General features: G+C 43.5%; 1 protein-coding gene and 1 long non-coding RNA gene across 3 annotated transcripts; both read left to right on the top strand.

Moving 5' to 3' along the window:
- The first annotated feature begins 478 nt into the window (after positions 1 to 478).
- LOC117532178 lies at positions 479 to 25,966 on the top strand. Its single transcript, XR_004566803.1, has 3 exons — positions 479 to 489; positions 11,190 to 11,199; positions 23,513 to 25,966. It is a non-coding gene; the product is annotated as an uncharacterized LOC117532178 (long non-coding RNA).
- On the top strand, positions 7,415 to 19,527 carry LOC117532177 (guanine nucleotide-binding protein G(I)/G(S)/G(O) subunit gamma-7). 2 transcript variants are annotated; one of them, XM_034195472.1, is made up of 5 exons: positions 7,415 to 7,546; positions 13,376 to 13,504; positions 17,116 to 17,221; positions 17,364 to 19,308; positions 19,373 to 19,527. In XM_034195472.1, the coding sequence occupies exons 3-4, from the start codon at positions 17,141 to 17,143 to the stop codon at positions 17,487 to 17,489; spliced, it is 207 nt and encodes a 68-aa protein (XP_034051363.1). In that variant the 5' UTR covers positions 7,415 to 7,546; positions 13,376 to 13,504; positions 17,116 to 17,140; the 3' UTR covers positions 17,490 to 19,308; positions 19,373 to 19,527. The 2 variants fall into 2 exon arrangements, with proteins under 2 accessions (XP_034051363.1, XP_034051364.1); XM_034195473.1 differs by lacking the exon at positions 7,415 to 7,546 and adding an exon at positions 7,601 to 7,733 and having other exon boundaries at positions 17,106 to 17,221.
- Positions 25,967 to 26,910: the final 944 nt, after the last annotated feature.

Genomic DNA, 26,910 nt, shown 5'->3' on the forward strand with positions numbered 1-26,910 from the left:
CTTTGGGATAAACGAGGATGGACAGGATTAGGAATGAACACATCAGAGGGACAGCTCAGGTTGCACCCGTTGGAGACAAAGTCAGATAGGCAAGATTGAGAGGGTTTTGACATGTGCAGAGGAGGGACTCAGGGTATCTAGGGAGACGGATGCTGAGGATGGAGCCACCAGGCAGAAGGAGAAGATGGAGGAAAAACAGGAGGCTTATGGATGTAATGAAGGAGGACAGCAGGTGGTTGGGGTGAGAGAGGAAGATGCAGAGGACAGGACGGGATGGAAATGTTTGACATGTTGCGTTGACCCCTAATGGGAGCAACCAATAGAAGAGCCATGAACTGGCCACGCCCAGGAACAAATGCCAAATTCCTGTTGTTCTCATTGTAGCTGATCTGACCATTGCTATGATGTTAAATACACTTCCCCATTGATTGTGGCTCAGAGCTGAGACTAATTCAAAGAATTAAAAGTCAGTGGTGGAATATTACAGGGGTGTGGGGTGTGTGTGTGTGTGGGGGGGGGGGCTTAAATCCAAACTCTACCCCCTCGATGGGCACATGGTTATAAGTGCCCAAATACAAAAAAGAAAAAAAACTATAGATGTTAGACTGAGTTTACCTATCACTGAAAATGAGGTCATTGTGTTTCTCTCTCTCTCTCTCTCTGAACTATAAATAGATCAGCTCTGGTTGTAAAAAGCAGCTATGAAGCTGCAGGACTGTAAAAGGTGCACGCGCATGAAACATCAGTGCAACGTCTCCACTTCCGTTTGCATCATCAGCCATTTCAAAATAAATAAATAAATCACGGGAGAGTCCTAAAATAAGATGCTGGCCCCCACAGCACGTGCTCTGCCTGCTTCACGCACTGATCAGTGAATAAGCGCGCGGCGCGCGTGCAGCGCTTTTAGGTCCGCGTGGAGGCGTGGATTCTTTGGAAACGGACGATGTGCGGTTGTACCGGGCCTGCCAGGAATAGAAGGAGCCCACACCACCCTGGAAAAGACAGAACTGCTGCAGATGGATCAGCAGCGCCACCGCGTGGCAGCACAGCGCAATGGATGCTGTGCCCCGCCCCCTTGCCCCCCTCCAGTGCCGCACTCACGTGAGATGATGATGATGATGAAAGTAGGTCTTCACAAATATGGTGAAGAACACACATAATAAACACTAACACAAACAACATACATGCTTTACACAAAGTAATACCCTGAAACTGCAAACAGAATACAGCCCCATTGCACCATGGGAGCTACAATGGCGTAATGTTTATGAAAGCAAAAAACAAATTGAATTGATGTGTAATGCTTTGCAGCTGTTCTTGAAAATGTGTTTTCATATTTGTCAAAAGTGGTCAGTCAGGTGTGTGAGCATCTCCTGGCGCCGCGCCTTGGATCCTGCATGGAAACCGCTCAGGCGGACAGCTGGTTTGTTACCAATAAAAAGGCGTATGAACAGTATTTCAAGTCAGCACTACTTTCCTGTCTCACTGTATTGTCGCAAGACATGGCTGATGACCTATAAGGTGAGACCTGGATGTCTTTGGTATTACTACGTCACATTTTGGACACGTGGTGCTTTGTCTCTGGGCGTGATCCAGCACACAGGTGCCTTAGTGTTGAATACCTTGGCAGCTGGAGAAGATCAAGGAGATCTGGCTGCAGTAGAAGGACGGTTAATTTCAAGAGGTGGGTATTGAACAGTTGTCTGCCTGAGTTGTTGGCATCTATGACCTGAGATGGTTGTGTTGTGTGGTGGTGACATGTGGTATCAGCACATGTTTCCTCACATAACCTTTTATTCTGGGATTAAAGTGGCATTTTAATCACTTACAAAAGAAATGGGGCCCATGTCCACCTTAACACTCGCCCATGACCTAAAAACAGCATGGTCCAGAAACATCTAACATAAAAATATCTACACAAGATATTCTTCTTTTTTTATTTCAGTCAAAATATCTCATCTCCAGATGTAGTGAGATGAGCACCCTCTTCCTGCTCAGCCCTGTCCACAGCTGCATCTTAAAGGCTAAAATGCAAACAAGGTCTGTTGTTGAGGTTTTAGTGAATGATCTGACTAAATGAAGCTTCACACACTGATGGACCCTTGGGCAAGATCCTTATTCCCCAAGTTTATCCTGGGGTGCAGTGGAACACCTTGCATGGCATCACCTTGACATCAGCATGGGTGAATATAAGGCATCACCGTAAAGTGCTTTGCGAATGAATGCACTACACATTATAAATGCAGTCCATTTATCATATAATAATAATAATAAATGCCTCTCAAGAGTCAGTCTTGGTCAGACATTTCATGGGTGAAATTAAATTTGGAACAGGAATATCAGTGATTAGGCTCACTTGATGAAGCAGGTTGTTCACAAACCAGGAGGTCAGTGGATCAGTACCTGATTGATTCTGTGTGTGTCATGTTAGTGCTTATCTCTAGATTCTGTAGGCTGAAATGGCTGAGAACCTATGACTTCCCCAGAACAGGGGCCAGTCCAACACAGGTTATTTCCCCATCTGAGATTGTTAACCATTTATTGCTGGATGGGCTTAGTCTTTGTCCAGTGGTATGAGCGCCACTCAAACCCAGGTCTCCATATTGGCAGGTCAGCTCCTCATCCACTGAGCTATCTGCTCTCCAAAGTTTTAAGACAAATTAAACATTTACTTAAACAGTGAACTCAACATAAAACTGTTAAACACACTCATTCATCACTCATCTTCAACCGCTTATCCGGGTTCGGGTCGCGGGGGCAACGGTTCTAGCAGGGGACCCCAGACTTCCCTTTCCCGGGCCACAATGATCACCTTTGACTGGGGGATCCCAAGGTGTTCCCAGGCCAGTGTAGAGATATAATCTCTCCACCTAGTCCTGGGTCTTCCCTGGGGTCTCCTCCCAGATGGACGTGCCTGGAACACCTCCCTAGGGAGGCGCTCAGGGGGCATCCTTACCAGATGCCTGAACCACCTCAGCTGGCTCCTTTCAACACGAAGGAGCAGTGACTCTACTCCTGTGACTAGGAAATGTGGGGTGACGGGGTTATGGTTAGAGTTAGGAGTAGGGGAGGATTATAAATAGCAAAATGAAAAAAAAAGTGTCACGAAAATGGGGCGCTTTTCGTGACGGGGGCACAAAAATAAACTTGAGACTGGGCTGCTCGTGACTCTTCACTGGCATAAACAGGTATAGAAAATAACTGAATGATATTAGTTTTTGGTTACTACATGTCTGTTTAGGTCAGTCCATTTGACAGGGACATGCAACTTGCATGAATGCATACACTTGCATGTTAGCACCTCACTCACATTCCATGACTTTCCCAGTTGACTGAAAGTCTCTTGGCAGGAAATGACCATCTTCAGGACATTCAGCTTCCCTCGACCAGTGAATACACTCACAGCCTATGAAGGTGTGACAGCCTATTAGGCTGACACACATGCTGTTCCCAAGTGAGTGTACCAGTTTGCTGATGTCAACAAAATGTGTGCAGTTCTGTCTCCCACATTTCTGGCAGATGGGATGGGATGGGATGTCTTTCTGAAGGCCAAGATAAAGCACCATGACATCAGTGTCCTCAGCTGTGATGATAACTGCCTTTGAGCCTGCAGTGCATACAGGAGCAAACATGTGTCAGCTTCTTCAAGCGTGGAGGGCAACTTTGTTACTTCCTCACACTCATCTTTGGTCAACTTGTAGCAGGTTTCCTCACACCTCATGTACAAGACCTTACCATACAGCACTTCTCTGTATTGTGGGCCTTTCCACTCTGCCACCAGAAATTTGAAGAGACCGATCTTTTTGGAGAGACTGCAAAGGAATTTTCCACCACTACCTGACATGGCATCCTCCTGAAGCGTTCTTGTATTGGAGTACATGAACTTCGAGAACTTTGATCTTTGATCGAAGTCTGGCATTAGACTATGGAGGGGTGTTATTTCAAAAAATTTGGAAATCTATAAATGTTTGCATGGAATATGGAAATATACACGGAATAAACCATAGCAGGATAAATTTTGGGTCATTTGATTCCAAAAACCCATATGGACGGAGCCAGTGAAGATATCGAGTTCAAAAATCGCCAAAAATATCGACGAAAATGTCATATCTTGAGAACCGCTGCACCTAGAGGCTTGAAATTTGGCTCCAAATGTTGCTTGACCCCAAGTTTATATTCACCTTCTGTAGTAACAATAAGCCTATCTGGTGTTTTTTTTAAGAGTAATTGACAAAAAAAACCTCATTTAATTTCATATGATACGATCAATTGTAACAAACAAAATCTATATAGTTTTTATTTCAGGGACATCAGTTGAGTATAATCATCACATGTAAAGAATGACATGGCCACAATGAACTAATTATAAGCAACAGAGTGGTTTTCTACGTCAACAGGACATATACGACACACGCGTTACTTGAAATTTTCAAACCTTCCGTCCATATGGGTTTTTGGAACCAAATGACCCAAAATTTATCCTGCTATGGTTTATTCTGTGTATATTTCCATATTCCATGCAAACATTTATACTGTAGATTTCCAAATTTGTTGAAATAACACCCCTCCCTAATTAGACATCAAAAACATCAGTCCTCTCACTTTGTGCTCCTTCCTGGAGAACCAGAGTCAAGGCTGACCCTGCCATCTGTGCAAAGATGTCACCATTCATTTTCTGGACTAGGCTCATCCTGTCAGTGAAGCAGGTAGATGGGGTTGGGATGTGTTCTCCAGGAGACGCATTCTTTTCAGGCTCTCTGGTCACTGGTGTAAGCAGTTTCTTCATAGAGATATCGAATTGCAGAGTTTAACTGTAAAGATTGAACAGGTACAGGTAGTTGAGGACAGTACTGAAGTATTGAACACAAGACTTTTGAACACAAGTAATATTGTGTATTGGCTTGTTGTATTTGAAGGTTGACTGCTAATGAAAGGAATTCAAGATGACTATATGGGTCTGAAGGGGTTCTTAAGAGGTTTAGAGGAAGTGAACTAATTCATTCTGGGTAGTTTGCAGATGATTTTATGTTTTTCTTAGAAAGACCAGAATACTGAGAGACATTGCAATCATCAAATTTTACTGAATATCAAATTGCCAGACTACCTGCATAGATCTGTTTTGTGTTACGTACAGGTATAGTTGAGGACAATATTTAAGTGTTTGACATAGGACTTACTGGTCCTATGTCAAACACATGCAATTGCTATGTTGTCTTCTCTTTGAACCAAGTGTTTCTGTCTTTCCAAGGTGAAGGGAGATCTTGTAATCCAATAAGGTCATTCACAGACAGATTGAAATTCAAAGGACAGAATAGTTTGAGAAATCCACATCACTGAAGACAGAACTGTTGGTAGTGGCGGACGTCTGCAATTTCTAAGTGCCTTTCTTGTTGTAATTACCCTATGTGTAGAATACTGTACTCAGTCCTGTTTGTGTATGTGTGCAACAAATTATCATGATGCATTTTGTATGATTGCACACTAAAAGTTATGATACGAGGGGAGATTGAGAAGTTTTGAGCCTGACCCAGAAAAAGTAGGGTGTGGTTCTCCATCTTTTGCATTCTAAGAACCCAGAATTTCTCAAGAATGTGTGAAGTTTTGACTCATTAAGTGCAATGTTGAGTAATGCTGGTTTCTCACGGACTGGAGTTAGGTTGATGGTTATAACAATAATAATAACTGCTTTTTTCTGTGCAGATGAGCTGCCATTTTTGCTGTCAGTAACTTCATCACCCTGACGAATACATTGGATATGTATGAATTTTTGTGCAATACTTTTTTGCACATTTTACTATTGATTTTTCATGAGAAAAGTATGTGTGTCTATTCGTGCAGCAGACACCTGAAAAAAACTTTCAAATGGTGATGCAAGCACCAAATTTGGCACAAATACACTTTAGATGTTACCCTTTTGAAAAGGCAGGGTGTCAACTTGAATTTACAATGGGCAGCCAGGTAGGGGTCAACTGAAGAATTACACAGGGTCAGAGTTAATAAGATGCTCCAGTCATATTGAAACCTATACCACATTATTTGTCTAATCACAGAGATTCCAAAAAGGTATAGTTTGGACTATCTGTGACTGAATGTTATGGAGTTATGGGGTAAAAATTGCAAGAATTGTGACAAAGGTCAATTTGAGTTTGTACAGGGGTAAACATTTAAAGTTGCTCTAATTCTGGAAAAAACTTACTGCAAATTATTGGTTCAGTTAATAGGCTTTTAAAAGGGTATAGTTTGAATCATGTGTCATGCTTAGTTATCATGTTACTATGTCACATGTCATAGAATCCAATTAGACATCATCATTGTTTACATTTACTTTGCAAACCAACCACTAAACACAGTTAAAACTATTACATTCATTAATCCTATTAGCTCAACCAATAATTAGCACCACTTTTTTTTTTACCAAAATTGGGGCAACTTTAACTCCTTGACCCCTGTACAAACTGAAAATGACCTTTCTCACCATTTTTGCTATTTCTTACCCCATAACTTCATAGAATTCAGTAATACATAGTCCAAGCTATACCTTTTTGAAAGTTTTATGATCAGACAAGTAATATGGAATACCTTTCAATATGATTGGAGCATTTTTAAAATTTAACTCCTTTGTTATTCTTCAACTGACCCCTACCTGGATGTCTATTGAAGATTTAAGTGGACACTGCTTTTTTCAAAAGAGTAATGTCTAAAGAGTATTTGTGCCAAATGTGGTGCTTACATCACCATTTGAGGGATTCCTCGGCTGCACTATATGGATTTTAACCAAATAAAAGTACTTTCAGCTTCTCCCTTTTCCCCTTGGGGGAGCCACAGTGATCCAGTATGTATCTGCATGTTGATTTGGTACAAGTTTTCCTCCAGGTGCCCTTATCGACAAAACTTCCATTGCTCGCAGATTTTCAAGAAATATGGTGGAAATATGACTCCGGATGATCAGATTTTGGTCAAAGGTCAACCTAAGGCACATCTCAATTACAAACATAAGAAAATTATTTGTATACATTCTGATTATATGCAACCAACAGTACATATTTAAATCATGTAAATCCAACATTTTTTATTGTATAGCCAGTAGTAATAATTCTTAATTCATAATCTAAATTTATAACTCAGTGTGCAGATCTTGCAGGGCATGCATCATCCCTCTGATGCCTTTCATTGTAAATGAGGTTCTCATTCGAAGGTTTGGTTCTCACCTGCAGGCGCAACAGATTGCAGCAGCCATTTGTTGGAACAAATGATGCTGCTCAAGCAGAACTCGGTTCATTCACGTTGCTGTATAATTTGTACACAATCACTTCTTTTTTTTTTCTTGCTGTGAAAACGTTTGGTTGGGAGTCCCTGGGTTAAAGCTGTAGGACCGACTGAAGGGAGGGAGAAACGGAGGAGAAGAGGGAGGAAGGAAAGGGGGTAGAGGAGTGGACAGGCTGTGGTAACGGAGGGGGAGGCGTTTATCTCGCTAAAGACGGGGAGTGAACCGGGTGAGAAAGCAGCGGATCTGGCCCTTTAAATCACCAATACAGCGCATTCGAAGGTGAGTCTGGAGATATTTTGGTGTTTTCTCCCTCTGTCTTATAATTGTAACGCCTCTTGTGCGCCTTTGTCACCCCGGATTCTCGTCCCCGAGGGCGGATGCAGCGGAGAGACGCTTCATCAGTGTCACGAATCCGGATTTCCCCAGCCCTTTGCCGGCAGAGAGGGTGGGGAGGACCGGGGACAGGGTCAGTGGAAGATTTTCTCCTGTTCGCTGCGCCCTGAGGACGCGCAAACCCACTGTCTCTCAAAAAAAATCCCCTCTGGATCCGTGCGCTTTTCAGTTTGCAAAATAGTGGCATGCGCTCTGGCGCCGGACGGCTTGATGGAGTCGGACTCCCTAAAAACATGTTACCACCCCGCTCTGCTAACAAACAGGGCCCGTGTGAGTCCTGATCTCTCTGAACTTGAGGGGAGGAAAACGTCTCTCGGTTGTGATACATGCACAATGTCTGCTCGTGATTGCGCGCCTGTGCGTATTGGCGTGTGCGGTGTGTGGACACAGCCGTGGCAGAAAGAGAGGACACGCTGTTCTATCCATCAAAATGCCCGCATTGTTTTCTCCCGGCAGAGAGACACAGGGGCCTGTAGCGGAGGACGCGCACAGGCCCGGATCACGGCTCCGGAGCCGCGACGATCGATACGGATTGACGCGTTTTTGCGCGTCTTGGGGATGAGGGAGCGGATCGTTGGGTAGCGGGGGGCCTGTGCAGCTCCGGTGATGTTCGGGGCCCAGGCGAATACAAACGTCCAGCACATCGTGTTTTTAGGGGGGAAAGGATCAAATTGGGAGAGATTCCGTGTTTGTGCTCTTTTTAAGGGCGCAGCTTCCGCCTGGCTGCAAGAAATACCACATCAAGTTTGACTATTCAACAGGCAACAAGTTTAAAAGTATTTTTAGGCTGGATATGTTCGCTTTGATCTTTTAGCAGTTTTAGCCGAAAATGCAAACTTTAAGTTGGATATGCATTCAAGAGGCCACTTTTTGCTAAGTGTAGGTCACCAAGTGGCTTTAAAATATTAAAGGGACAGGGTGTAGGATTTGGTGGCATCTAGTGGTGAGGTTACAGATTACGTTATGCCATCACTGGTCAACATTTTATTTTCCAGTTCCTTGGCAACAGGGATTCATGCTCTCTTGATAAGTGATATGAATGATTTCACAAAAACGAGATTTCTCAAACTTGATAGCCTGCACTAGCAACCAATAGACAGTGAATAGGGGAGCAGCCACTGGTTTTTCTTCATTTTCCTTGAGTCTTCTAGCCACGCTGCAAAATGTAAAAGACTGGGTAAGTATGTCCTTTTTTGGGCTACTACATGGTGGTGCAACATAAGCTTATGTAAACAACGTTGAGATGGTTGTGAATGCTATATTCTATTTCTACTAATTAACACCCCTAAATCGTACACAGTGTTGCTTTGAAGACAGTGATGTAATAATTCTTTTTTTTAAAAAAACCTTTAAAGTCTAGAAAGGCCCGTTTCTGGTACCCCACTGGCCAACGGCCTGAAGGGGGATGATACCATGACAATTTCCGTCTGTGCATCCATCTGTCTGTCTGTCTGTCTGTCCGTCTGTCTGACCGTCCATCCCAAATAAAGGTATAAGTGTTCTGAAATCAGCTCCTCTCACATTTTAGGAAGAATTTCATTAAACCTGGTACAAGTCCTTGTTATAGGTTGGTAATATGCATATTTTTACATCGCCCCTTCACACATAGTGTGAATATGTACAACTCAGGGCGACTCACGTCGGAACAGCTCGTATGAGCGAACCATGAAACATCGCGCCGACGGGCAGGCGTGTACGAAGCCGCTCCGATGGTTTGTGCACGCAGGCACTGTGTGAAGAAAAAAAACATTAAAAAAATACATGCTGCGATGGTTTCATGCACGTGGGAACACAGCAACGTTTCACAGCAGCTGCGCAATATGTAACCACATCACGCAGCTGCTGCGAAAATTAAAAAAATAAAAATTATATGCCATCCACGGGAATCAAACCCACACTTTCCAAAAGCTCTGATTGCCAGTCAGAAACTTTTCCACTGAGCTACCGTCGCTGTTCTTGTGAAAGATGCGGGAAACTGCCTGATATCAGGGAGGACATGGACATATTAAAAAAAAAAAAATTTAAACCACACACCATATAAAAACACCACATTTTATTGCATCCTTCTTATCAAGTGGACAATACAAACATGATCCATCTGTTTCTCTGTAGATGACCCATGGTCACAGATGTACAATCACAAAATGACACGAATGGAGCAGTGCGCTCATCTCATCATGTCCACATCTGCTGGCGTGTGTCCAGCCGGCCCCGCGCACATGTCCTACACAACATGCATGTCTTGTGGATGGCACACTGCAGGACTGACACCGCATCATGTGGAACAGAGCTCTCATGGGTGACATGACAGTCAGATCACCCACTGCGTGTTATGATGTGACGGTCCATTTCAACCTGGGGGTAGTGTGTCATTGTGCATGCCATGCACGTGCTCACTCGCTGCAGCCTGTCACCACAGCGATATATGTTTTTATTTATGTCCACGTGACGACAGCAAGCAGACACACGCATGTCACAGTGGCCAGTTGTTAGTCCATGTCTGTCCTAACACAGTACGTGTTGTCTAGCCGTGATGTCCAGATCCACAGATTTCCACAGCCGCTTCTGTCAGCGGCCACACCTCCTGTCAGTTCAATGCACACACCAACGTCTCACTGTGTCTGTTTCAAAAGCCACACTCGTGGGGCACTTAGACAAAATTCACATCCAGCTCGACAGGGATCGTCTGCTGACTGTTTTCATGTTAACAGTACAAATGGTCACACATTTTCTAAGTGCCGTGTGAGCGGTGTAAGATGTTCGTGTGTGTCACCTGGAATTTCGTCAACACCTGCTGCGAGAGGGTTCGATGGGCTCACACAGCACACACCCTGTCTTTCAGCCGCTGGTGTGTCCAAATATTTGTAGCAACAGGTGTACGAGGTGTTAGAATAGCTACTAATTTACACGTTTTGCATACGATTCCTGCTTCATGCTCCATCACACTATGTGTGATGGGACCCTTAACAAAGCTAGGCCCGCCAGTTTCATGCTTGGGTGCCTGCATTCTGAAATCAATTCCGCTCACATTTTTTAGGAGGAATTTTATGAAACTTGGTACAAATCCGTGTTATAGGTTGATAATATGCATATTGAAATACTGTACAAGATTGACACATTTTGGTAGAGTTATGGCCCTTGATTAACAAACCGAGACACTGCCAGTTTCATGAGTTGGTGCCTGCATTCTGAAATCAACTTATCTCACTTTTGTAGGAGGAATTTCGCAAAACTTGTTACAATTCCTTGAAATGTTATCAGAATGTAGCAAACACTTGCACTAAAGCATAATTTGCCAGTGGGAGATATTGTGTTCTCGGAGCACTCTTGTTAATTCTGCACTGCAACACGCCTGTATGGCCACTGGCCAGTGCCAAGAGAATTATTGGTAATCGCAGATGCTTTTTGTTAAAATGATGTGCATCTCCACCAACTCCCAGCAGCATGCTCTGTCTCTGCTGCACATCCAAAGAAGCTAAAAGTTAAGTCCCTTCGGCTTCTCCCTTCTTTGCACTCAGGGTCGTCACAGCAAATCCAAGGTGGATCTGTATGTTGAATTGGCACAAGTTCTACGCCAGATGCCCTTCCTGACACAACTCCACATTCAAATGTTATCCTGGCAGAATATATTTTACTCTGCAAAATTTACTGTGTATATCGACAGTTAGCTGATTAGCAGTACACTCAAAAATAACTTGCTCAGTGAACATAAAAAATTATGAAAAGTATTTCCACCCAAGTAAGATGCGTTAACGTAGCCACAAACAATTTTGCTGAGTGACCTAAGTGTAAATTTGTTGGGTCAACATGATAAATTTGCGTTACTGTTACTTAATTACCATGGTTTAGACCAACTAGATTTGAAAAGGTAAATGAAGACCTAAATGTAAATTTGTTGGGTCAACATGATGAATTTGTGTTGCTGTTACTCAATTACCATAGCTTAGGCCAACTAGATTTGTAAGGGTAAATGTAACAAAAATAAAAAGTAAGTCCCTTCAGCTTCTCCCTTGTTTGCACTCAGGGTCGTCACAGCAAATCCAAGGTGGATCTGTATGTTGAATTGGCACAAGTTTTACGCCAGATGCCCTTCCTAACACAACTGCACATTACATGGAGAAATGTGGAAGAGATGGGGTTTGAACCAGGAACCTTTCACACTGAAAGCAAGTGCACTAACCACTTGGCCACCACCCTACCCAAATCCAAAGAACCCAACTGGCTGAATTTACAGCTGCGGTCAGGTGATGGCTTGAATAACAGTGATGTAACTGAGTGGAAAGAGGATATCAATGTTTATATTAAAAATTATTGCAGCAAACAGGAAGTCACGATTTTTTGATAGATGGTCTTTCAAATGGTAACTTATGGCGTGCTAATCAAAGAGCATGTGTGTCTCCATCCCACAGGCGTAGGCACTTAGCACAGAGCACAGACTGGTTCAGTGGGCGTGTCTCAAAGAGAAGCAACAGTTCAAATGTGGACTTCTGTGAAATATGTCACGCACCTCTAAAATGAGCTGTTTCAGGATTAAATGTTGGTTATAACTGGTTAGTTTGTTCAGACATAGAACCGTGTCACTTTGAGGAGGTTTAACATGAATCCCCATCAATGCTGAACTGTAAAAAGTGATTAAAATAGATCCTGCCCAATCGAAGCCCTTTAAGGGATGGTGCACCTTATTATTTATGATAAATTGATCATATGTTGCTTGAACAACAACATAAAAGAAACATACTGCAAATAGAACATTTTTGCTCGTGTTGAAGGCTGTGAATAGTACTCTTCAATTGTCAGTGTTTTGGTTTCATTGCTGTGCATTTTTGTGTCATAATTATTCTTCTGTTAGCTGTTAATGTGCAGCACGTGGGATGTTTTAGGGTCACTGATGAAGCCATACAGTGAGAAAAATACATGATCAAATGTCCATACAAGAACTTAAAGAAAACAAGAAAACTCTCCACAAAAGTGGGGTTATTTTGCTTTTAAAGGATCAGATTAGGTTGTGAATCCAGTTTTAAAATTAGGATTGGGGTGAGTGGACAGTTAACATGCACATGTGTTTGCACACGTATATGAGCATGTGTGTGTGTGTGTGTGTGTGTGTGTGTGTGTGTGTGTGTCTATACAAATACATTGGGTGGTCCATGTCTTTTTTTCCCCTTTTCTTTTCACACAAACATAAAAGCTCTAATTACAGACATGAACCTCTGAGCTGCTCCACAGAACAAGTAATTAAAGCAGGAGTCTCCTCCAGAGAGACAGACAGGGACAGCGAGACGCACAGAGAGACAGGGACAATGACAGGCAAGGACAGTGAGGGATAGAGAGACGCAGAGAGAGACAGGGACAGTGAGAGACAGGGACAATGAGCGATAGGAACAGAGCAACATGGGGACAGACGGGGACGGTGAGAGACAGGGAAAGTGAAAGACAAGGACAGAGAGAGACAGGCACATGTAAGGAGCTGAATGTGTTTTGGATGCCAAAGGTTTGAGGGACATTTTTATACAGAGGAAAATTCAACACTATTACTGATGGTTTGTACTGAAAATTGAAGTTGTGACGTCAGATGTCAGATGAAACTAAACTGAGTGATGTCAGTTTGACGTTCACTCTTATGTCCACAGAATATCTTTTTTTTCTGATGTATATCAAAACAAGAATAAATTGGAAATCTTTGTTATTGTTGTTTTCTTTCTATTTTCCACAGAGACGAGCCAATGTGAGCTCAGCCTCCATCTAAGGTCTGTTGCTTTGACTCACTGTTTTCCAGCTGATCTGAACCACTGAGATCCATCATCTCATCGTCACAGTGAGGCTGGTCTGCACACCATCAGTCAGGTAAAGCCTAAAGTCAATCCACGCCCTTGAATTTCAATGGGATGTGTAATAGACTATCTATCTATCTATCTATCTATCTATCTATCTATCTATCTATCTATCTATCTATCTATCTATCTATCTATCTATCTATCTATCTATCTATCTATCTATCTATCTATCTATCTATCTATCTATCTATCTATCTATCTATCTATCTATCTATCTATCTATCTATCTATCTATCTATCTATCTATCTATCTATCTATCTATCTATCTATCTATCTATCGATAGCACAGTATAATTGTGCACATTTAGTGGCGAAGGAGCAAAATCTGATACATTTAAAATTCACCAGTCCCCTTCTGCTTTACTTTTGCCAGTATTAGCTCTCAGCTCCAGATTGTTACCTCTGCTCAGGAAGTTATATATTCACTCTATGTTGGTCAAATTATTATCAGTTTTACATAAAAAAGTTCATTATGCAAATATATATATATATATTTTAAAAAGGTAATACATTTTCAGGAAGACTGATGTTGAAAAATATATAAAAGCGGTGGCTCGCCAAAATTAAAAGCAAAATTAACATGCAAGTCCACCCATGCACTTCTGTGACATATGTCACGGAAGTCTTACAACGAGCCATGTCACGCATAAGCTTTGAGCTTCTACATGTTCACACAGAGAACGGTGGGATTTTGAACATGTTTAAAATGAAACAATAGCCATATTCAAAATAAAAGACTGACAAAAAACCCAATTTTGCAAAATAATAACCCTTTAATGTGCAGTTCAACAATTTGACCAGAAGATGTTTACCTCATCATGCAGAGTAGAGGTGAAGTGGTTGATTGATGACAACATAATAATTGCTTAAATTAGCCATTTTCAAAATTAAGAACAATGGGGCCCACTTTGCTCCCCCTCGAACTGCCACCTTAACGTGGTGGGGGAGTTTGCGTGCCCGGATGATCCGAGGAGCTATGTTATCAGGGCTTTGTGCCCCTGGTAGGGTCTCCTAAGGCAAACAGGTCCTAGGTGATGGGTCAGACTAAGGGCAGTTCAGAAGCTCCCATGACCAGTACAAAATCAAGGACAGAGACGTCGCCCGGTATGGCGGAGCCGGGGCCCCACCCTGGAGCCAGGCCTGGGGTTGGGGCTCGCGCGCGGGCGCCTGGTGGTCAGGCCTTAGCCCACAGGGCCCGGCCAGGCTCAACCCGAAAGAGCGACGTGGGCCCACCCTCCTGTGGGTTCACCACCTGCAGAGGGGGCCATGGGGGTCGGGTGCAGAGAGGATTGGGTGGCAGTCGAGGGTGGGTGGCCCACCGGCCCGGTCCACGCTCACAGCCCCTGGCTGTTGGGATGTGGAACTTCACCTCACTGGGGGGGAAGGAGCCTGAACTTGTGCGGGAGGTTGAGAGATACCAACTAGAGATAGTCTGGCTCACCTCCATGCACAGATTGGGCTCTGGTACCCAACTCCTGGAGAGGGGCTGGACGCTCCGCTTTTCTGGCATTGCCCACGGGGAGAGCCGGAGAGCTGGGGTAGCATTGCTTATTGCTCCTCAGCTCAGTCACCATGTGTTGGAGTTCACCCCGGTGAACGAGAGGGTCACGTCCCTACGCCTTCGGGTTGGGGACATGTCTCTCACAGCTGTCTTGGCCTATGGGCCGAGCGACAGTGCAGAGTACCCGACCTTCTTGGAGTCCCTGGGAGGGGTACTAGATAGTGCTCTGACTGGGGACTCCATTGTTCTCCTGGGGGATTTCAACACCCACGTGGGCGGCGACAGTGAGACCTGGAGGGTGGTGATCGGGAAGCACGGCCTCCCCGATCTGAACCCGAGTGGTATTCAGTTGTTGGACTTCTGTGCTAGTCACAGTTTGTCTAACACGAACACCATGTTCGAGCACAAGCGTGTCCATAAGTGCACGTGGCACCAGGACACCCTGAGCCGGAGGTCGATGATCGACTTTGTAGTTATATCATCTGACCTTCAGCCACGTGTCTCGGACATTCAGGTGAAGAGAGGGGCTGAGCTGTCGACTGATCACCACCTGGTGGTGAGTTGGATCCGGTGGGAGGGGAGGAAGCGAGTCAGACCTGGCAGGCCCAAACATATCGTGAGGGTCTGCTGGGAATGACTGGCACAACCCTGTGTCAGTGAGGTCTTCAACTCCCACCTCTGGGAGAGCTTCTCCCAGATCCCGGGGGAGGTTGGAGACATGGAGTCAGAGTGGACCATGTTCTCCACCTCCATTGTTGATGCGGCCACTCGTAGCTGTGGTCGCAAGGTCTCTGGTGCCTGTTGCGGCGGCAATCCCCCAACCCAGTGGTGGACGCCTGAAGTAAGGGCTGCCGTCAAGCTGAAGAAGGAGTCCTACTTGTCTTTGTTGGTAAGTGGGACCCCGGAGGCAGCTCACGGATACTGGTAGGCCAAGCGTGCTGCAGCCCTTGCAGCCGCAGAGGCAAAACTCGGGTCTGGGAGGAGTTCGGGGAGGCCATGGAGGAGGACTATTGGTCAGCCCCGAAGAAATTCTGGCAAACTCTCCACTGGCACTGTTTACGGTGCAGGTGGGGAGCTGTTGACCCCTGACTGGGGATGTTGTCGGGCGGTGGAAGGAATACTTCGAGGATCTCCTCAATCCCATCATCAAGTCTTCCGAAGAAGAAGCAGAGACTGGGGACTCAGAGGCGGACTCATCCATCACCCAGGCCGAAGTCACCGAGGTGGTTGGAAAGCTCTCGGTGGTGAGGCTCCTTGGGTGGAATCCATCCTGAGTACCTTAAGTCTCTGGATGTTGTGGGACTGTCTTGGTTGACACGCCTCTGCAATATCGCGTGGCAGTTGGGGACAGTGCCTCTGGATTGGCAGACCGGGGTGGTGGACCCTCTGTTTAAGAAGGGGGACTGGAGGGTGTGTTCCAACTATAGGGGGATCACACTCCCCCTATAGTTCTATAGTTCCCACTATATTCTTCAGTCTAATAATGTGCATTTTATAATGCGTTTTCTTTTTCTTTCTTTTAATCATCCAATGTGAACTTTGTACCTGTAAATATTCTAGGGAGAATGAACAGAGTAAGAATTTCATTGTGTGGTATAACTGCCTGTTTTTACTGTGCACATGACAATTAAAAAACTCTTAATGCTTAACTTTGCTTAACTAACCTGAATGGGGATCATGGCCAACCTTGGGGGGTGGGGGGGCACCGCCTACACTTAACTGACTCAAACAGTTTCCAGCTTCCCGATTGTGAGAATTTGATGTTTCTGCCTGTTTGACAGTATTGCAACTTGAATATGAGTTGCTCGGCAAGAATCAAAGATGTGGCGTAGGCTTCAGGGAATAATCGTGGGACTATATCACTAATTTCTAACATTTTATAGACTAAATTATTTTTTTTTTAAATCAGCAGAAATTAAGCAGATTGCTTGATAATGAAAATACCTATTAGCTGCAGACATGTAGGTGTCACTGTTTCGTCATGAGGATTGTACACTACAGTCTGTATGTACTATATGTAGTTAAATACAAGGCGGGGGCGGGGGGTATGTGGCCACAATGCCTGTCAATTGGTGGATGGAAAGTGATTAAAATGTATTTCTGTGTAAGTTTTCTGCAGTGGTGCTGTATTCTGATGGATCAGTATGTCTACCACTAATAACATCGCCCAGGCCAGGAAACTGGTGGAACAGCTGAGGATTGAGGCGGGGATCGAACGCATTAAGGTATGACGATCGTTACCATGTTCATATGTTCGACGACTGATCCACTCACTCCTGCCTTTCTACTCCTGGCATTACTTCCTTTTCCCTCACGGTCCTGCACGTATCCCTCTTAATTTCCCCTCTCCTCCTTTTGTCCTGTCAGGTGTCTAAAGCCGCAGCAGACCTGATGAGTTACTGTGAGCAGCACGCTCGTAGCGACCCTCTGCTGGTCGGGGTACCCACGTCCGAAAACCCTTTCAAGGACAAGAAACCCTGCATCATCCTATAGCCATACTCCCCTCCTCCCTTGATTCATACAAATAAACACACACTTACCCAGGTACATACATTTCTTCATGCACATGCAGACACACACTTTCACCCACCTCCCAAGGACTCCCCCTTTTTTGTTCAAATCCCCACAATCACATGGCATCTAGCAGCAACCCCTGCCCCACCTTACTGGGCCCAGCTGTCTCCATAAGTATGCACACACACACATGCTCCCACAGTAGCCACTCTGGAAAAGCACCATACCCCAGAGCATCAGCTAGAGGGCAGGTATTGTCCTCGGAGTGGCGGAAATCACTATGAATATGATCCAAGGTGCTTTGGTAATATTCATATATGCTGGTAAACAAGTGTCATCTTAGCGTGAACGGGGTTTGGACATTAATCATCAGTTCAGTAGTCATGGCTTTGGGGTTTGCTAAAGGACGGACAGCTGTGCAATAGGTGCGGAGGGGGAGGATGCATGTGAGCAACGAAACAGGCAGCAGGCATTCCTGTGCCAAAAACAATGCCCTGCTCAGCTCTGTAAATGATGGAAGTTAAAAATTCACCAGGTGTGAGGTAAATGCAGGAGCTTTTGCTTTCGAACCAACCTGTGCTAAATCACGACGGGTCAAAGAAACTGGCTTAATCGAGCTAGCACGTTGCCGCCTTCAACAGACCTCCTGCCTTTAACCGCAGGTCTTATCGCCGGCGGATTCTCCGTGACTGCCTGCAGCCTTTAGCCAGACCTCCAGCCGTGCCAGCTCGTACAGAAAGCTGACTCTAGGTGCCGATCTGTCGTCTCCACGACTGTCTGAAACTGAAGTCGCCCGTCAGATCTGCGCTTATGAGAAGAACATAGCGAACCACTCCACACAAAATTCAAGCTGTTAACCCTCAACATTTACTCCCATTTTTCCTAAGAAATACTTGTGAATTAAATATACGTTTTGATATTTTGTTGAAGCATTACTTAACGGATAGATAAAACTGTACATTCGTTGATTGTTTTGTAGTACTTTTGACATATAGGCGTTGCCCCTCCCTGATCGGATTTATCATCCCGATGTCTGGTTTTATCACTTGGGGTAACGCCTGAACCGATACCTACTAGGATTTACGGAAAGATTTCTACTGTACATCAAGCCTCTCTGTGCTTTACCCAGAGAGAGGGCGAGGACAAGCTGACCACACTTCAGATTCAGGCTGTAAAAATTAAGGCTGCGTACGTTTGATTAGTATAATTGGCAGTAAACGGAAGCGGCGCGAAGAGGAAATTCTGTAAGCATGGAGGTGCTTGGACCATTTCTTTGTTTTCCTTATTCAAACAGCGATGACTTTCTATTTTCAGAGTAATAACCGCTCCAAATCAGATTGCAATTAACATCGCCTGGCTTGTATTCCTCTTTTATTCCGGTCTCAAGAGTAAATAATGGCTCGCTTTAACACGAGCTCAGACTAGATCGATAAAAAGCCAGTCTCCTGCTGAGCGACTTTCTTCGCCAAGTCCCAAGTCAACTCCTCTTCCTCTCTGAAAAACCAAACTTGATTGTAAAAACTGAGGAAAGAAGTGTATAAACTTTCTTTCAGACGTGCAGAAGTGATAAGTTGAGAGTAGCTGTTTTGGGTTATTTTGAGTTTCTTCTTTCTATGGAGTTCATGGAAACTGATGAGTTGAGTATTAATTACCTTGTACAGTGTTTGTAAGATACAATTTGAAACACACAATTCTCTCTATGGATGTTCTTTTTTTAATTAATACTTTACATATCACTTTCTGTTCTGTCACAATTGCATCTGTCTTCATAGGGATTTGTGTGTTTGTGTGTGTGTGTGTGTGGGGGGGGGGGGGGTTGTTTTGTTATTTTGTTATTCTGGTTTAGGAGGCTCACGATAGAGGAGGTTGGTGATAACCACAGTACCACCTATGATGCAGGACACTGGAAGTTCAGAGTCGAGGATGCTGAGACAAAGTCCAGACCGTATAATATGAAATACTGTGCAGCAGTACAAATTCATGATTTTTGGATTAATTTGTCTGCCAAAAAAGAGAGTTTTGTACATTTTATCACATTTTACACTTCAGCAGACAGCAAACGTGAATTCATAGTGAATAGCATAGTACTACTAGCAACAGTGGTCTTGTTAGTCACAGGTATTCCAGATAGATGAACACCCCTTACATGAATTTTGAAATAAAAGTCCAAATATTAATAAAATTCAATCGTTTGTAACATTTAGAGTTGACCTCTGAGTTCCTTGAAACCCTGACCCTAAACCCCAACTCTAAATTTGTGTAACTTGTGTTCGTCTATCTGGAATGACTCCGTGGCCACTATAGCCCAGGAGCCGTGGGGGTGAACCTGGTTTTGCCAGATAAAGTTTTTTTGCCTGCCGTCTCTTATAGCCTTGAGGTAGGTAAACAAGAATCAAGAGAGTACCCGGTGATATCCCTTGGGCAACTCCACATATTAGCACCTTTGTAGCGGACCTGCCCAAAACATAAAAAAAATGATACATCTTTAGATAGCATGGCACAACCACTTATGAAATACATCCAGTATGTTGTTTCTCATAGCCTTGGCTAGTTTAAACAGAATCCACAGTGTACCGGGTGATATCCCTTGGGTATAGATATTAACCTCTTGAGGCTGGCGCTGCTCCCACCCCCCATGGTAATGGACTACTTTGGCCTGTTCAGGCTACTGTGGTCTGGAACATCCTAGTGTAAAACAAGCACAGCTGCATCTCCTTACACCTGCATCTCGTAGAGTTGCAGGAAGGTTCACTTATGCAGCCACATCAGATTATTTCCAAGATGCAATCTGGGGCAGATTGTGTGTTTTCTGGATGAGGCTTTGGGATAAGTGTTCTGTTTTTGGTGTCTTTCTTCCAACCAAATTCTTCTGGGTTCAGGGGTGGAGGCTTTCCCTTGGACATTGCCAGAGAATTACCTGAAAATGAGCATGTGTCACGTTCTCACTGAACGCTTCCTCTGTGGGCGGAAGAGAGGCCAAGTTTGGTGAAGATGTATGACCTTTACCATGCTTCTTCCCGCATACCAGCAGCCTCGTGTGCGACATGTCCGTGCTCTCCTTTATGTCATAACAGGCCAAGATGAAACCAGTGGCCTGCACAATCACTTGCTTGAGTGGTGCATCCACTTCTCCTGTTGAGGAGAATTCATATTCATCCTTCATGTCGTTGAGGGTCTTGATCTCTGTGCCTTTACCAATACCAAAATAACACGCTGCTGTGTTACATCCTGATATAACATGGGTGCTAGAAGAGTCTTCACTATTTTCTGATGCTTAATCAGTGTGGACTTCATGTCTAGTATTGCCCTTTCCTTGCTTGGAGATTCCATAGTCAGTGGCATGTCCAGCCCTACCTGTCTGTACTGGTGTAGGAGCAATACAAACACATTTGTATCATCAGAAATGACATTTATATGCTGGGTTTCCTCAACACACTGCAAGACTTGGTCAACAATGATGATGTCGGCTTCTTCGTGATGAGTCCCGAGGTCAGTACCGGTCCTTATCTCTTCCATACCGACTTCAATGGGCCTTGTGCTTCCTTGTGCTCTGCTGATGAAAAAGCCTGTCCTGTGTCATCATCACATAAGATCTGGATAAGCTGCTTCTTGTTTTCAGTAGATAACAAGACAACCTTCTGAGCTGGCAGCTTTGTTGTCCATTGCAGATGATGTTACTACTAACTCTTGTCTACCTGCCATCTTGTGTGACGGACTTTATGCTGTACTTATTGTATCTATCAAAAATGAGGTACACATCACTGTTTGTCAGGTATGAAGCTATTTGACTCTTAACATTCACCATGAAGTCATTCACTGTACTTTCTCCAGGCCAATGTATAGTCCACAAAAGGGCTGATCCATCAATAACAGTTACTTTAGCATCACTGGCATTCCTCTTGGAAACTGCCACCTGCAGCAAATTCGTCATTTTGGATTTGGCTGTACAGATCCACATTCCATCCTTCTTGAACCTCAAGGTGGGAACAGGCGCTAGCTCATAAGCAAGTACATCATTGACATCCACATCACGTGCATTAGACAGCAATCCAATGACCCTCAAGTATATGATATTTAAGTCGTAGACCTTTGTGTCACCAACCTGTCATTGTCTTGACTTTCTTCAATATTGCGCCGTAAAACCCCTCTGGCCATGTCGTCTCAAAGTCCTGTAGCATTGTGCTCAACCTACCGCTGATGATGTTTAGAACTGCTCCCCCTGGATGTTCCCTGGGACTTAACGGATGGAGAAAAGTAATAAATTTCTGCCTATTTCGGCCATTTGCATTTTCATGCTTTCTCTGAAATAACTGCAGGTCACATTGGCCAGCTGAAGGATTTCCATTGGTGAAGTCAGTTTGGTAATCTGCCAAAAGATGGCAGCACAAACTAATTAGAAGGAATGGCTTCAGTAGATTAAAATACTTTCATTAAATGCAGCAATAACTGTATCAAAAATTAACATGCATAATTCTCTCTGTGCTATGACACATTTATTTACACCTGTTGCCCTTGAAAAAGTCAATTGAAGCTAAGATCTCATGGTTGGATCAAAAAGATAAAACAATGGAAAATGTGCTCTTTAGAAGGAACTAGTATGATGCAGCGATGCCACCTGTTGTGATTAAACATAATTAAACTATTCAAAGGAATCTGATTGTCAGACTTGAATGGAAATTATTTTAGATTACATATCATCATCCCCCCCACCCCCCAACATTATCCATGCCTGAGTTCATGCCTTCAGAATTATTCAATCAGAAAGGGTTAATCAAACAACTAAAGCCACAGTCGTCTGTATAGAAGAGTGTATATCATTAATATTAAAGCCTTTAATGAACATAATATGGAGCAAAAATGTATGAAATTCATGTTTTCCAGGATTGGGTTGCATCAGATGGAAAGGAGTTAATATCCAGAGTTGACCAAGGGATATTACCAGGCACCCGCGTGATTCCTATTTAGGGTCCCCTGGGCTACAGGAAATGGCAGAGAAAGCAACTTTATCCTGCAAAACCAGGTTCACCAAAATTTGGGCCTTTGGCCCCCACACTACTAAGGTCTCATACATTACAGGAAAACAAAAGGCCTACTTACGCAACTGCCTGAACAAGCCAGGACATGTCCTAGTGTGCCAACATTCCTATTTAAACTAATATGTAGAAAATAAGTGCAAATTATTATGTTAAAAGATGCCAGAGTGGCCCAAAAGAGGAGGTTTGTTTACTCTCACCCATATCCATCAGAATCTAATATTACAAAGCTGTTAATGCAGTAGCTGTTATGGAGTTACTGAAGTAAATTTTATGTACCCACTCTGATTGATTTCATTATGCTGTTCAGCCATATGGACAGTTCACACATGGAATGCAGGAATAAGACTCCCCTTGGACAGGACCCCAGTTTGATCCAGGTTGCTACCCCAGCCAAGGCAGGTGCCTACTTTCATCTGGGTGGATTTGGACAATGCAGAAGAAGCATATTGTCTAAGGTAGCAATACCCGGAATCAAACTCAGGTCTAAATATATCCCACTGATTGAATGTTCAAGAATGAATTTATATAAAAAAGGACGAGTCTGCTGCTATCAAAAGAGCAGAAAAAAATTTGAATGGATTTTTTTAAAGCTTTTTCTGCCTTGCAGCTACAGTTTCTCACCAATAGGCAGTGCTGCAGCCCCCTCAGCACCATAACGTGCAGCATCTCAAAATGGTAGGATTAACCTGTTATATCCTCCTGACGACCAGGACATATGTAAATATATATATGTCCTGGTCATCAGGAGGATATTCAGGATCACATCCTGTTAGTTAATGATTCAACACTGGCCGTCATTTGTGTGGTGAGATCCAACTTCTTGTTGTTCTAGAGTTGATCTAACTTAAAAACTTAAGTTCAAACAACTTAATTCATTAAAGTTGTTTGAACTTAAGTTTGTAAGTTAGAGTTACCAATTGTAACACTTTTTTAAGTTGGTTCAACTATTCTCTTTTTTCATTATAGGATACGTTTTGAATTGGATGTGCAGTCTTGGTTTTAGTGTCAAACTATGTATTTGCAACACACCAATAATACCTATTCAACTGTAATTCTTCAGCTTTGCTAACCTGTTGCTGAAATACAACAAGGGGGTCACTTTAGCAGATTTCTGTTCACTATCTGCTCTCTAGCCACTTTGCTTTCTGAAATACAGTGAGATTTAATCTAATCAGGGTTAAAGGTCAAACCAGACATCTCTGGTCATTATCAAGGAAAAACATGTTCACCTGTGTTAAATATAAATGTGGGGACCCCTCAGTACTTTAAATTCAAATCTGTTCTCTAGCCTCAATGGTTAATCAGATACAATGATGTGTGATTTCAGTCTGGTCAAATGTCAAGAGGTTTCTCCAGTAAACAAGTAATAATAAACAAATGAGTAAATAACATTTAAACAAATATCAACTGGGCCAAAATGAAATTTGGGGTCCTTGAATAATTCCCAGTGGTATAGCAACACAGAGGGTGAGTCCATTGTGGTCAAAAGTCAAATATTAGTTTTTGTTCATTTTCAGGACAAATGTTATTTGGAGTAAAAAAAAAACTGTGGTTTCTGAGAAATTTAAACCCAAATGAAGGTGTTTTGCCTGACAGGTGACTAAGATCTGGCCAGTGGGTGAATTTTGTTCTTGCTGTTGTTGTATTTTGTTAATGCTTCAGTTTTCGAGACTGTTTCTATTAGACCCTACAGAAATTTGTGCATTGCAAATAATTTGACTTGAAAATTAGAAACGGCATGAGCAGTGGTGGCTGGAAGAGCTGTGCACACTTTCTGCATGGACAGTATTAAAAAAAGTCAGCTCTTTCTCAAAGAGATATCTTAAAAAAAAAAAAAAGAAACAACACCTTTTGTTTTACTTGATTAAAACAACTACACACTTTCAGAGTTTTGTTGGGCACAACAATACAATCTTGATGAAGCAATTCACTGACAGATTTGTCAGCTTGACAAGATTAAGTCACTCATTAACTGGTTTATTTTCAGGACAGGCAGATTTTGGTTCATCTCTTATCCAGTCAGAGAAAGCTGGAGTAAGGCAGTGGCTCAGGCTGAGAGAGTGTGTGTATGAGAGTTTCTGCTACTCCTAACTGATGTAGGCTGAGGTGCAGGCACGTGTGCACGTGTGTGCATGCATTATGCATGCACCATGTGTCATAGAGACAGAGTGACACTGTGTGTACGAACACAGTGTCTCTGGCACTGTGCACATTCTCATCTAGAAATGCTGTGCTGCAGCCCTGCAGAACCAGGTCAGGGTGAGTCTGACCCGAGGGGCGGTCATGTGACACCATGTGAGTCACGGTCCCCCACTTGTTTTCTTTGTCAGTCTGTACTGCAGTTTAGCACTTTGGGAAGAGGCACAAGTCGAAAATTAAAGCTTGCACAGTATAATTGTACACATTAGGTGGTGAAGGAGCAAAAAAACTGACATTTAAAATTCCCTTCTGTATTAGCTCTCTGCTGAAGACTGTCACCTCTGCTCAGGAAGTGTAAATATGTAAAAAAAAAAAAAAAAAAACATGCTAATGCATTTTCAGGAAGACTGATGTTGAAAAATATATAAAATTTCCTATGAAATTAAAAGCAAAATGAACAAACATGCCCCCCCCCCCCCCCCCCCCCCCCCCATCACCACCACCCAACCTAAGATATGTATTCTACTCGGATTGTGCATGTGAAAATCAATGTTGAGAGCTTCTTATCTGTTACTAAAATATTACAAGGGGTCATTTAATTGAGGTTAAAGGTCAAACCGGTCATTTTCAGGGGAAAAAAACTTAACTGGAGAAAATATGGAATAGAGACATAGGAACTGGTGAATAATCTAAGACCAAGATCTGCACCCTGCTACAAAGACTATTGTTGCTTTTGTTTCTGACAGACTTGTATTTTGCAACTAGTTTCACACCAAAATTAAGACTGTGTCACCAGCAGTTCCTGAGATGATGTAGATCATCCACACAAACACAGCACGTGTGATTCAGTGTAACATCACAGGATTGTATTTGAGGATTTGATGGAGATACTCGTATGTGTTCTAATGAGGTGGCACGGTGGATTAGTGGTTAGCAGTGTTACCTCACAGCAAGAAGGTCGTGGGATCACTTCCCACCAGTGCCTTTCTTTGTGGTGTTTACATGTTCTTGCCGCGTGTTCCGGCTTCCTCCCACATCGAAAGACATGCGGGTTAGGTGGACTGGAAACTTTAAATTGTCCGTAGGTGTGTGCGTGTAAACGTCCCTGCGATAGACTGGTGTCCTGTCCAGGGTGCACTGCACCCCAAAACCTGTGACTGCTGGGATAGGCTCCAGCCCCCCTGTGAGTCTTGACTGGAGTAAGTTGTTTTGGAAAATGAATGTGTGTTCTAATGAGTGCTGTTGTAATTCGGGGTTGCATCTTATTTTTAAAGATTATTGTAAAAGAGCAGTTTGCTTTACTTCAACAGTGGCCTGTTTATTTTCTGACACATTTTCTCTCAAAGGTTGTTCAGATTGACCAAAGTTTGTTTTCTGCCCTTCACCTTCACTGAAACACGCCGTGCGTGCGTGCGTGCGTGCGTGCGTGCGTGTGTGTGTGTGTGTGTGTGTGTGGCTGGTGCTTGTTGCCACCACACTGTCCTTGTTATTTGTAAGCTGTGACATCACAGGCAGGAGGACAGTGAGTGGAGAACAACTTGTTCAAGTGGTGTCATATTAAAAACAACGGAAAAAGGTGCCAGTTTCATGCTTTAACAATAACAAATACGTATATTTGGAATGCGACACCTAAATATCAGTAGCAAATAAGCAGATATTTAGGAAATACCACCACTTTTAATAATAATAATCCATCCATCTTCTATACCTGCTTACTCCAACTAAGGGTCACAGTTGGGGGAGGGGGGAGGGGGGTGCTGGAGCCTATCCTAGCAGTCATAGGGTATGAGGCAGTGTACACCCTGGACAGGATGCCAGTCTGTCGCAGGGCTACAAATAGACAAACAAACACATTCACACCCACACACACAACCACACCTATGGACAATTTAAAGTTTCCAATCCACCTAACCTGCATGTCTTTGGATGTAGGAGGGAGCCAGAGCACCAGGAGAGAACCCATGCAACACAGGGAGAACATGCATACTACACACAGAAAGGCCACAGATGGGAATCAATCCCTTGACCTTCTTGCTGTGAGGCAACAGTGCTAACCACTAACCTACCATGTCTCCCAATAATAATAATAATTAGAGGTGTTATGATGCACTAACTCTATGATACAACTATCATCATTTGTTGCATATAATGATACATATTTACATCATGGTTCACACTAATTATGGAGAAAGTAGTCTGTGGTGAATGTTTTAACTTTAAAGAAA

This window comes from Thalassophryne amazonica, chromosome 19, assembly GCF_902500255.1.
Source record: "Thalassophryne amazonica chromosome 19, fThaAma1.1, whole genome shotgun sequence".
In the NCBI taxonomy this organism is placed as follows: domain Eukaryota; kingdom Metazoa; phylum Chordata; class Actinopteri; order Batrachoidiformes; family Batrachoididae; genus Thalassophryne; species Thalassophryne amazonica.